A 13279-nucleotide genomic window follows, 5' to 3' on the forward strand; every position below is an offset into this window, starting at 1 on the left:
CAGGGTGTATGAGACCCATGCAAGGTGACCAGTCGGCCTGCAGATCGCTGCCCTGCCTTGGCAACTAAGGTTTTGACAAACCTCTCGGCGGAGACCCTAATGGCCCTCAGAGCCCAATCTTGCTGATAGTCGACCCTCTCTTCTGGCAGCACGAGTGTCCAAACATATCACACAGCAGTTTGGTAACTCAATACCGCAGCCCCCCCCAAGACCCACACTAAACCCTTGCAGAGCCCCAAGCTCCCGAATCCCCTTGCAGAGCCCCTGAGACCCCAAACCTGCTGCAGAACCCCCGAACCCCCTTGCAGAGCCCTGAAGACCCCGAATCCCCTTGTAGACCACACAGCAACACAGTCTGACAATGCCTTTGAACCCCCCCTTGCCCTATGCAGCAACGCTCAGGGCTGCCTCCCCGTCATGACACTGAAACTTCTCTCCTTGATGCCGCCAGGTTTTAATGATCATGAACCAGAAGGCATGCGAGTGCTACCTTCCATCCACTGAATCAAGAGCCAATCATACACTTGAGGATAATTAGATATAAGTGCATTTTTTAAAAAGCTGCTCACAATTTAAAATAGCTTCCCGTCACGTTGGGGCGGTAATGCCACCATGGTGCTTTCCCATCGCTGACAAAATCCGGAACCGATGTCACAATGCTGAATTTCCAGGCAGATGATTCCGAAGTGATTCTCTGTCTCCCCATACCCACCATTCCCACCTTAAACAGCTGCATTAAATTCTGCCCGAAGTGTGCTGAGAGCTGCCATCATGTTTTTATCCTGAGGTATTTGGACACTCTTGCTTGTTTTCAAAATCAAGGACAAGTGAGAGACCATGGGAAACGAGGGTTCCTCCCATGGTTATGTGGAGGAGCATTTGTTTTCCATGGTCTCTGATAGCACTGCTGCACCACTTCATTGATGGCACATCAGAGACAGAATGTGAATAAACTATGGGAACGCTGAAGGAATGCTTGCATATGGCAAGGCAATCAACAATATGAGGCTATCACTGTTACAAGAAATGTGGTAGCCTGATTTGTCCTCTACAAATTTACTCTCCAGAAAGTCATAGAGATAAACATCCCAGAGGAGGAAGGAAAGGCAGATGTTGGCATCCTTGAAGCAGAAGATCAGACACAGGAAGACAAAGCACCAGGAGCACAAACAAAAGCAGCAAGAGAACTACTAAAGAAGCTCACTTGAAGCGCCTTCACTGAATCATAATTCAGTTCCTGTTGCAACACATTTACAATCACAGAGCAACACCATATTAGAAACACCAGTCTTTTCTTAAAGTCACAAGTTTCCTGCTTGTATCTAGCAGTGGCAGAAAAAATTGATGCTAACCCATTGCATTTGTTACTCCTTTAATGTTTAGAGTCAGATGATCACACTGTTATGCCATCAATAAAACAATGCACTTCCTGGCCCCACACAGATCTTCCCACCTACTGCCAGTTGCCTCATGTCCTGGTATTGCCTCCCCCTGACTTTACAGACCTACCTCGTCACCCTTTTCCGATCGACCAGTTGCCAGTCAGTGCTTCCCAGTGCTGGCAGCTGGCATTCAAATGAGTCCCGGCCATGAAAGTGGTTCGAGCTTTCTGCTGGTGCCATTGGGTGGTTGGTGTACTCACTCTGTCCACTGCCCATCTGCCTGATGTGGAGATTTTTAAAAATCATCCCCATGGTGTCACTGAATAAGAAACCGGAAATCATCAGTTTCCTTAATCATGGAGCGGAAAGAAATTAAATTATATGAAATTGTAATCAAAAGTTTGAGTTTACTAATTCTGTGTAATCTATTTATAGATCTCTATGCTTACTGTTTTTGTAGGTATTCACTTCAATGTTTCCTTTCCTTTTAACAAGGGATTCATGTCAAAAATTTCTGCTGCAGTAGATTTGTAATGGTGCTATTATTTTTGACATATTTTATGTGCTTTTATTTAGAACATTGTGCACCACTATGAGCTTCTGAAGAAATGTAGCATCCAGAGCCTAGTGCTGTTAATTATGAATTACCACCTTCTATTTTAGGTAGCCATTGACTTCACAGCTTCGAATGGAGACCCACGAAACAGCTGTTCCTTGCATTACATCAATCCCTACCAGCCCAACGAGTATCTGAAAGCACTGATCTCTGTCGGTGAGATTTGTCAAGACTATGACAGGTACTGTTAACCATTGACCAGAAAACAACCTCACCTCACATGCTAGCAGCCTATTAATTGTAATGCTGCTCATTAAGCTGTGTTGACATTTTTAATAAAGAAGCAACTGTCTTTCATTTGAACTGTACAAAAAACATACATTGCAACATGTTTGAATTTCTGTATTACTTCCTCCCATTACATTTTTGTCCCAATTTTGCATCAATGGAGACAGAATTATTAACTAGCAGTATGTCCCCTTAACAGGACAGAACAGTAAACTTTCAATTGAGAAAAACCTACAAAATCCCTATCATTTACAGAAAAACTTAATGGAAATTATAGGAACTCCTCATGAATTTGTCCACAATTGGTATTATGTCATTCAAGGTGAATTATAATTCTGAGGCAATTGGGCTAGTTTAAATATTTTGTCCATTTATAGACAATAGGCAGTTGTAACCCACATATAAGTTCCAGAGGAGTACCATTTAATCTAGATCTTATGAAATTAGACTTTTTAAATATTAGCTTATGAATGCGTAACATGTTTGCAATGATGTGCCTTTTCCACTATCATAACAGATGTTGGTTATTTTAAATGGAGTAATACCTCCATTGACAATGGTGTAGACACCATTTCGCTGTTGTCATGGGAGATTGGAATACCGTAGTTAGTGAGAGGGGAGAGAGCAATATAGTGGGAAAATATGGCCTAGGAGTGAGAAACGAAAGGGATGAATTCTGCACCAGAAAAGAGCTGGTGGTCACATATACATGGTTCAAACATAAGAGAAAGGAATCTGTACTTCTGGAAAAAGCCAGGAGACACAGGTAGATTTCAGATAGATCTTGGTGAAGAGAAAGGATTGAAACAGTATAAAGGATGCAAGAGCATATCCAGGAGCTGATGCTGACACTGATGATAACTTCATAACCATAAAGGTCAGGCTAAAGTGTATACAAAGCAGCAAGAAAAAGCCATGGTGGAACTGAGAAAAGTTGAAGGGTCCAGGTTGCTTCCATTCAGAGAAGGTGTAGAGACAGCAGTAGGTGAATGCTGTGAAGGGAGTGCAAGGAAAGTGAGGGAAGCTGAAAGAGGTATTGTATGATTGTCCTTAAGAGTAATATCCATTTAAGAGTTTAGTATGCTCATGAGGTAAGTACCAGGACCTGGTCATGTGACTCAAAGCCAGCGTCACTCAGCAATTGTTATACCCAGAGTAAGGTTCTATAAATAGTTTGCTCTGTACTGTGCATAATAGTGTAGCTGTAATAAACCTGTATGAGATCATCGATCAACTGGACTCCACACATCTAATTTCTGTTGCATCAGACAACTTACAGAACATATTAAATGGTGGCAGCTGTGGTGAGAAGACAAAGTCTAAATTGAAGACCACAGGTAAAATAGCTTTGAAAGCTACCTTTCCTACAGCCTCTAGAGAGAAAGTTCAAGAGCAATACTGACCCAAACAGTAAAAAAAAAGAACTTATCTCCAGGTGTAGAAGACAGAGCACAAAACGACAGGCTGCAAGTAGGGTGAGTCATTGTGCCAATAGTCAAAGGATACTGGTTTAAAAAAAAACAAGCTTTGTAGTACTTAAAAGATTGATTTCTTTGCCAAAGGCTCCATGTAAAAAAAAAATGAGTAAGACCCGACTCCTCTCTCAGGCTGATCTCAGGAGGCATCTGATTGCAAAAAGTGCAGGAAACCCCGATCACTGCAGAGCCTCATCCATGCAGCCAGAGTTTAAAAAGATAATTAAACCACTTGAGCATGAAGAAGATCTTCACTCACATATGCACAGAAATAAAAATACCATTAAACCACTTGAGCATGAAGAACATAAACAAATGCTAGCAAAAAAAGCAATTGAACTGCCTATTGAACAGCTATGTAAACAGACAGGCTTAAGTGCTGCAAGCAAGAAAAACACAGAGCACTGTCAAACACCTGCTCCTCTCAATCTGAACAGCTACTTTAAATAGCAGAGAATTTCTTAAAGGGGAAACAGTACAAAGTCATAGAACAAGTCTTAAAACAAGTTTTAATCAAAAGAACAGCAGGAGGATGATGCCAAATTTCCCAGCATGAACTGGAAGGCCATTGATATACTATCCGAGTGCCAACTTTTCAAACAAAGAATGCAGTTATGCTTCACTGACAAAGCAACTGTAGATCAAGAAAAACAGGCTGTAAAAATACTAATAGCAGTTGGAAATGAGGGATTACACAGAATCGATACCTTGGCTTATCTGAAGAGGACAGAAAGATCCTGCAAAGATATGGAAAGTGCTGGAAGATCAGCTCCGGTTAAGAGTGAATTTTGGAATTCACCACCTGGAATTGATGTCCTACAGGCAACAGCCACAGGAATCAATGGACCAGTTCATCAGTAGATGCCATAGCAAGGGCAATGAATGCGAATTTTCAGAAATTGAGCTGTTGGAGTGACTAATGGAGCTGGTGATTTTCTCACCAGCCATTGATATGTTTCAGAAAGACCTCTTGGGGAAAAAGAAAGTTCACAGCATTGATGCGCTGCTAGAAAATGGTAGGAAATATGAAGCCATTGTAGCTGGACAACAGCACGTGCAAGCACTAGATGCTGCCAACAGGTTGGAAAGAGCAAGTAAGCTGTGTGGTAAGTGTGGTTGGTCCCACTCATTGCATCGTTGTCCTGCATTTCAACATCTGTGCAAGGCATGCAATGCAAAAGGACACTGGGCCCGCCGATGCAAGAAATCTGGCTCCAAAAACGCAGCCAGAAGCTACAGTAGGACACAAACCAACAGAAGACAGGCGCAGCAACAGGGCAACAGCAGCAAGGAAAGCTCCAGAGATCTGCATAAATGCAAGCTGGTACACGAAGTCCACAGAGAAATGGACCTGAACCAAGACTCAGAGAGGAATGATTTTCAGCCAAAAGACGAGCAAGCTTTTCACATTGAGAACCTGACACATTGTGTTGATGATGTCAAACAACTGGAAGCTTTTGCTACTATTAACATTACGTGCCCAAAAAAAGTTGCCAAACTCACTCAGGATTAATATTGACACTGGAACTAGTGCAAATATCCTACCAGCCTGAATCCTGAAGGAAATATACCGGAGTCGTTGGAAATCAATGATACCACTGACATTTGCAAAGCTATAGCATACAATGGGTCACCCATCCTTTGCAGTGGCACACTAACAATGCAGTGTAGCTATGGCAAGTCAGCATGGAAATCACAAATATTTTACTTGGTAGGCATGAATGGACCAGCAGCGACAGGACTACCAGCGTGTAAGGACCTCAACTTCATGAGGTCAGCAAGCTACCAATTAAAGCAGAAGAGACCAAGGGTACCCACATTGAGTCACAATCCTTCCAGGATCTCAGTGGTTCTGATTTGGAAAATATCAACCCTTTCTCAGAGACACCACACCAAGAGAATGAAGATCCAAACTCAGATGGTGAAAGTATTTTGGAAAGAAAGGGGATGTTGTATGATTGTCTTTAAGAGTGATGTCTGTTTAAGATCTTAGTATGCGAATGAGCTAAGTACCAGGACCTAGTCATATGACTCAAAGCCAGAGTCACTCTGCAACTGTAACACCCAGAGTAACGTTCTGTAAATAGTTTGCTCTGTACTGTACATAATAGTTTAACTGTAATAGACTTGTTTGAGATCTTCAATCAGCTGGACTCCACGCATCTCTGGAAAAATGTGAACACCGAGGTAGGGAAAAGAACATATAGAAAACTCAGCAATGAGCTAAGAAAAGCAATTGGCAGGGCACGAGAGGAATGGTGGGAACAGTAATGTGAAGAGTTGGAGTCTATGGATCATAGAGGGGGATCAGATCTTATGTCTGATAGAATCAAATCACTCTGTGGCCATAAGCGTGGTGGAAGGGTATCCTGAGTGAAGATGGAGACTTTCTGACTGACCCTGCGGACATCAAGTAGAGGTGGACGGAGTGCATAGAACACTTATACACTAAACACAAAAGCTGATCAACATCATGACGGAAGCGGAGGAAACAGTAGATCAGGATAGTCAAGGCCCAGAAGTGAAGATGGCTGAGGTAGAGGCGACCATAAAGGATCTAAAATCAGGGAAAGCGGAAGGTATAGATGGAATCCCAACAGAGATGATAAAGGCACTTGGTGCAAAGGGAAAGAAGGCACTAGAAGAGCTCTACTTGACTTTATATGAAAGGCGAATGGCCAAGTGACTTCATAAAAAGTGCTAGGATCCTGCCTGAGAAAAAGTTAAACACCATGAAGTGCACAGAACACCAAAGCATTAGTTTCATAGCACACGCATCCAAGATCATGCTCAGGATTCTGACTCACAGAGTGGACGCAGAGGCGAAGGCATATCTTGGAGTGGATCAGTATGGCTTTTGCAGGGGAAGGGGAATAAGGGAAGCAATTGCCATGAGGAGAATGATGGAGGAGAGGAGTATCGAGTCCAGACAGGAAGTCTATGCCTGCATCAGAGACTATGAAAAAGCGTTTGATCGGGTAAGATGGACAAAACTGCTTGAAATATTGAAAGATATAGGAGTGGACTGGAGGGATCGGAGAATGATATGAACCAAGAGGTCAGCGTGAGGATAGCAGATGGAGAGTCAGAACCAGGCATTGTTGGGAGAGGCGTGCGCCAGGGATTTCCATTGTCACCCATATTATTCAACATCTATGTAGAGGCAATGGTGAAGGAGTTACTCAAAACGGTGGAGACAGGAGTATAGATCAGGGGTCAGCTAGTACAGGCAGTTTGATTTTCAGAGGACCAGGCAATGATGACTAGCACAATGGAAGGCCTTCAATGGATAGTGGATTCCTTGACCAGGGTGGTGGAGGATTATGGGATGAAGATTAACATCAAAAAGACAAAAGTGATGAAGGTGGGAAAAAACATATCGGAGGTAGGCATTAAAGTAAATGGAATACAACTGGAACAAGAGTCAGAGTTCAAATGCCTTGGTACCATACTGACAGAAGATGGGAGATGCGCGAGAAAGATAAGATCGAGAATTGCAATGGCAAAGAGTGCATTCAACAGACAAAAGGTGTTGTTAACCAAGGGGCTGAGCATCAACATGAAAGTGAGAATCTTCAAAATGGTTATATGGAGTGTGCTCCGATACGGAGCAGAGCCATGAACCCTGTGCAAGGCAGGCATCACAAAGTTAGAAGCATGTAAGATGTGGTTCTGGAGATGAATGTTGAAGATCAGCTGGTCAGAGAGGATAACAAAGTGCTCAGAAGGGTCAAGGAGATTCATTCCATCATCAAAACCATCAGAACAAGGAAAAAGAACTGGATTGGTCACATTATCAGACATGAAGGCCTGCTGAAAATGGTGATTGAAGATAGAATGGAGGGTAAAAGACAATGAAGAAGGAAGAGACTAGCTGGATATGGTGAAGGAAGGACGATACGAGTATTGAAACAAAAGGGCCATAGACAGGCAGATGTAAGAATGGGGCAAGAACCTGCTGAAAGGCAGAACACCAAAGAAAAAGAAGAATACCTCCATTAAAATACAGGACAAAGGAATTTCACATATGATACAATTTGAAGAGCTCACTTCAAGGGACTTATTTGTCACCATGATGGATAATGGTTTTTGCCACTGCTGGCCATATACATTGTCGCCAATTAATCTTCTTCTCTTCCTCTCCAGAGGCTGGCAATGTCCCTTCATGAGTTCCTCCAAATGAGTTCCAGGAATGTTTAGGTTTCAAACACAGCTAATGGCATCCATTAGGTTCCCAGTTCTCCTCACTAATGGATGACTCCAGAGTTGGCACATTCAGTCCAAAATCCATATTTCAGATTTTTTTAAAGTGCATTAGAATTGATGAACCATAGATTAGTAAAACCTCCAGACTGGATGCGGCTAAGATTTTGAAAGAAAAGTCCAAACAAGGCATAATTTCAACTCTTGAACCATGTTAGGGTAAATATTTCATAGATGGAACTTTAAGTTTGCTGATGATAAAAAGCTCAGTGGAAAGATAAGCTGTGGGGAGGACATAGAGATGCTGCATAGAGATATAGACCGGTTAAGTGAGTGGGCCACAAGATGGCAAATGGAGTATAATATAGGGAAGTGTGGGAAGTGTTCACTTTGGTTGTAAAAATAGAAAAGCAGAATAGTTTTTAATGTGTGTGAAACTGCTGACGATGCTGCTTTAACATCTCACACTGAAGAGTGCCTGCAGAGTCTCATCGGCAGGTTTGCGGCTGCCTGCAATGAATTTGGCCTAACCATCAGCCTCAAGAAAACGAACATCATGGGGCAGGACGTCAGAAATGCTCCATCCATCAATATTGGTGAGTGGTCAAGAGTTCAAGAGTTCACCTACCGAGGCTCAACTATCACCAGTAACCTGTCTCTAGATGCAGAAATCAACAAGCGCGTGGGAAAGGCTTCCACTGCTATGTCCAGACTGGCCAAGAGAGTGTGGGAAAATGGCGCACTGACACGGAACACAAAAGTCTGAGTGTATCAGGTCTGTGTCCTCAGTACCTTGCTCTATGGCAGCGAGGCCTGGACAACGTATGTCAACCAAGAGCAATGTCTCAATTCATTCCATCTTCGCTGCCTCTGGAGAATACTTGGCATCAGGTGGCAGGATCGTATCTCCAACACAGAAGTCCTCGAGGCGGCCAACATCCCCAGCTTATACACATTACTGAGTCAGTGGCGCTTGAGATGGCTTGGCCATGTGAGCCGCATGGAAGATGGCAGGATCCCCAAAGACACATTGTACAGCGAGCTCGCCACTGGTATCAGACCCACCGGCCGTCCTTGTCTCCGCTTTAAAGACGCCTGCAAATGCGACATGAAATCCTGTGACATTGATCACAAGTCGTTGCCAGCGTTCGCCAGAGCTGGCGGGCAGCCATAAAGATGGGGCTAAAGTGTGGCGAGTCGAAGAGACTTAGTAGTTGGCAGGAAAAAAGACAGAGGCACAAGGGGAGAGCCAACTGTGTAACAGCCCCGACAAACAAATTTTTCTGCAGCACCTGTGGAAGAGCCTGTCACTCTAGTATTGGCCTTTGTAGCCACTCCAGGCGCTGCTTCACAAACCACTGACCACCTCCAGGCACTTATCCATTGTCTCTCGAGATAAGGAGGCCAAAGAAGAAGAAACTGTTAAGCATTGATGTTCAAAGAGACTTGGCTGTACTCGTACAAGGAATGCACAAAGTTAATGTGCAGGTGCAGCAGGCTATTAGGAAGGCAAAGTTCCTCAGGGTAGTGTCCTAGGCCCAACCATCTTCAGCTGCTTCATCAACGACCTTCCTTCAATCATAAGGTCAGAAGTAGGGATGTTCGCTGATGATTGCACAATGTTCAGCACCATTCGTGACTCCTTAGATACTGAAGCAGTCTGTGTAGAAATGCAGCAAGACCAGGACAATATCCAGGCTTGGGCTGATAAATGGCAAGTAACATTCGCGCCACACAAGTGCCAGGCAATGACCATCTCCAACAAGAGAGAATCTAACCATCTCCCCTTGACGTTCAATAGCATTCCCATCGCTGAATCCCCCACTATCAACATCTTAGGGGCTACCATTGACCAGAAACTGAACTGGAGTAGCCATATAAATACCGTGGCTACAAGAGCAGGTCAGAGGCTAGGAATCCTGAGGCGAGTAACTCACCTCCTGACTCCCCAAAGCCTGTCCACCATCTACAAGGCACAAATCAGGAGTGTGATGGAATACTCTCCACTTGCCTGGATGGGTGCAGCTCTAACAACACTCAAGAAGCTCGACACCATCCAGGACAAAGCAGTCCGCTTGATTGGCACCCCATCTACAAACATTCACTCCCTCCACCACAGACACACAGTGGCAGCAGTGTGTATTATCTACACGATGCACTGCAGCAATGCACCAAGGTTCCTTAGACAGCATCGTCCAAACCCGCCATCTCTACCAACTAGAAGGACGAGTGCAGCAAATGCATGGGAACATCACCACCTGCAAGTTCCCCTCCAAGTCACATACCATCCTGACTTGGTGCTATATCGCCGTTCCTTCACTGTCACTGGGTCAAAATCCTGGAACTCCCTTCCTAACAGCACTGTGGGTGTACCTACCCCACATGGACTGCAGCAGTTCAAGATGGCAGCTCACCACCACCTTCTCAAGGGCTATTAAGGATGGGCAATAAATGCTGGCCTGGCCAGCAACGCCCACATCCCATGAATGAATTTTTTAAAAATGGCATATTGGCCTTTATTGCAAGGGTTTTGGAGTGCAGGAATAAAGAAGTCTTACTAAAACTGTACAGGGCTTTGGTGAGACCGCACCTGGAATACTGTGTGCAGTTCTGGTCTCCACATTTAAGAAAGGATATACTTGCACTGGAGGTGGTGCAGCGAAGATTTACTAAATTGCTCCCTGGGATGAGGGGGTTGTCCTGTGACGAGAGACTGATTAAATTGCGCCTATATTCTCTGGAGTTTAGAAGAATGAGAGGTGATCTAATTGAGACATACAAGATTCTGAAAGGACTTGATAGGGTAGGAGCTGGAAGATTGTTTCCACTGGTCAGGGAATCTAGAACACGGGGGCACAGTCTCAGGATAAGGGGCTGATCATTCAGGACTGAGATGAGGAGAAATTACTATACTCAAAGGGTTGTGAATCTTGGGAATTCTCTACCGCAGAGGGTTGTGGTTGCTCCATCGATGAATACATTTAAGGCTGGGATAGATAGATTTTTGGTCTTGCAGGGATTCAAGGGATATGGGGAGCGGGGCAGTAAAGTGGAATTGAAGCCCAAGATCAGCCATGATCCTACTGAATGGTGGAGCAGGCTCAGTGGACCATATGGTCTACTTCTGCTCCGAGTTCTTGTGTTCTTGTGGAGTGTGAAATGGATGGTGGTGGATCCACTATCTGTAATACAACGCACCCAATTTTTATTCCCATTGAAGTTTTACACTCTGGCGAAGTTAAACATTCTACCCTTTTCTTCCAGTGCAGTTACAGCTACAGTAGGACCAATTTACTTCTTGTTAATCTGGCAAAGTGGGGCTCAGTGCTCAGTACCTGCCTATTTTTTAAGGCAATATTTTCTCCTGAAGACTTTAGCCATTCTCTCCCATTCTCGGGGAGATAGTGGCGTAGTGGTAATGTCACTGAACTAGTAATCCAGTGGCCCAGACTAATTCCCTGTGGTACATGGGTTCAAATTCCACCACAACAGCTGGTGGAACTTAAATTCAATTAATTAATAAATTCAATTGATTAATAATAATAATCTGGAATTGAAGGTTAGTTTCAATAATGGTGCCATGAAACTGTCATTGATTGTTGTAAAAACCCATCTGGTTCACTAATGCCTTTTAGAGAAGGAAATCTGCTGTACTTACCTGGTCTGGCCTACATGTGACTCTAGACCCATAGCAATGTGGTTAACTCTTAACTGCCCTCTGAAATGGCCTAGCAAGACACTCAGTTGTTAAGGGCAGTTAGGGATGAGTAACAAATGCTGCCCTTGCCAGCGATGCCCACATCCCATGAAAGAAATAAAAAACACATAGAGCATAGGGATACAATGAAAAATACAGGATGAACAGTGACAGATTATGAAAAATAAACCATGAACGGTCACAACTCAGTGATGGGAACGAGCACTAGAGCTGCACAACTCATGTGCTAGTGAATTACAACTGACGTAACAAGTTTTTTCACAGTGCAGTATTGCCCTTCATGCCATCTACTCATACCTGGCATGTTGTGTGCTTTGTGTGATCATTCTGGAACAGCGGCGCAAGTGTTTTATGGCTCCTGTAAGCCAACAATTCAAATTGATCCTCAAATGTTGAATAGAGACATTCTGGGGAACAGAGCAATCACTATTCATAGTTCGAGGTGCAGAATTGAGCAAATGTAGGCAGCACAGTAGTGGGAGCAGGAGATTGGGTACAAGTGAAATTTATAGGGGTGGGGACAATTAAAAATGGTGTCAAATTAGGTGATAAAAATGATGAAAGCATCTCAAACCTTTTCCAACACTGAGCCCAGGGGATTAAGAAGTAAGCAGCAAAATGAAGGGATGAAAAACTTGAGATGTGGACATGAGTCTACAGATAAAGTGAGGGTGATGCTTACATGAGGAGGTTGTGATGAGGATTGTCCTCTGTCAGCATGTCTATGTCACCATCCCAATAAGTTCTCATTGCAGCATGGAAACAGGCTTGAGGCTGCAACTGCACTGCACAGTCACATGCTGGGCCAACCCCTGGTTTATTTTAGCCACAGGGTTCCTCAATGTAAGTGGCACTGCTCTGAATCCAGCTTGCTGCTGATCTAAATCTGATGATTAGTTCCCACAGTTTCTATTTGGTGTTGATCCCTTGTGAATGCCTGTTACATTTTGCTACATAAAAAATGCCATACAAATGCATGGTGTTTGTTTTCCGTGCTACAGATATTTAAAGTATGATGTGCACACTGTAAGACACTTACCTTTGACAAACTGTTATTTATGTTTCTGAGAATTGTTGCTCTTCTATTTAAGGTTTAATTCCATGAATCCTATCATGTCCAGATAAATTGGCGTAGAAATTGGGCGCCACGGGTTGCCTTTGTCGGTGGGAGAGGTCATTGCACCTCACTGGACAGCTACCGCCCGCCTCAAACCGGGCAGCCCCCGGTCAATAAGGTTCTGTCCCGCCACAGTCTGCCTGCTTCAATGGGTGCTTGGAGCTCAGGGTCATTGCCCGAAAGGTGGACTGATACACCGCACCAAACAACATGAAAAAAGGAAAGAAGGTACCAGCCCTTCGCTTTGCAAGCTGGAACGTCAGAACTATGTGTCCTGACCTGTCGGAAGACCTTACACAAATCAACGATTCTCGGAAGACCGCCATCATTAACAACGAGCTCAGTAGATTCAATGTGGACATTGCAGCACTTCAGGAGACTCGCCTCCCCGCGAGTGGCTCTCTAGCAGAGCAAGACTACACCTTCTTCTGGCAGGGCAGGGATCCTGAAGAACCAAGACAGCATGGAGTGGGCTTCGCCATCAGAAACTCCTTGCTCAGCATGATACAGCCTCCCTCAAATGGCTCGGAACGCATACTG

At 44.1% G+C, this 13279-nt stretch overlaps 1 protein-coding gene across 1 annotated transcript in view; it reads left to right on the top strand.

The window, feature by feature from the left end:
* Window positions 1-13279, top strand: part of cpne7 (copine VII) — a 183743-nt gene that overhangs the window by 133210 nt on the left and 37254 nt on the right. The window contains exon 10 of the mRNA XM_068049886.1: window positions 2046-2179. Within this exon, the coding sequence (XP_067905987.1) occupies window positions 2046-2179 (134 nt within the window). The remainder of the gene's footprint in view (window positions 1-2045; window positions 2180-13279) is intronic.

This window comes from Heterodontus francisci, chromosome 17 (assembly GCF_036365525.1).
Source record: "Heterodontus francisci isolate sHetFra1 chromosome 17, sHetFra1.hap1, whole genome shotgun sequence".
Lineage (NCBI taxonomy): Eukaryota > Metazoa > Chordata > Chondrichthyes > Heterodontiformes > Heterodontidae > Heterodontus > Heterodontus francisci.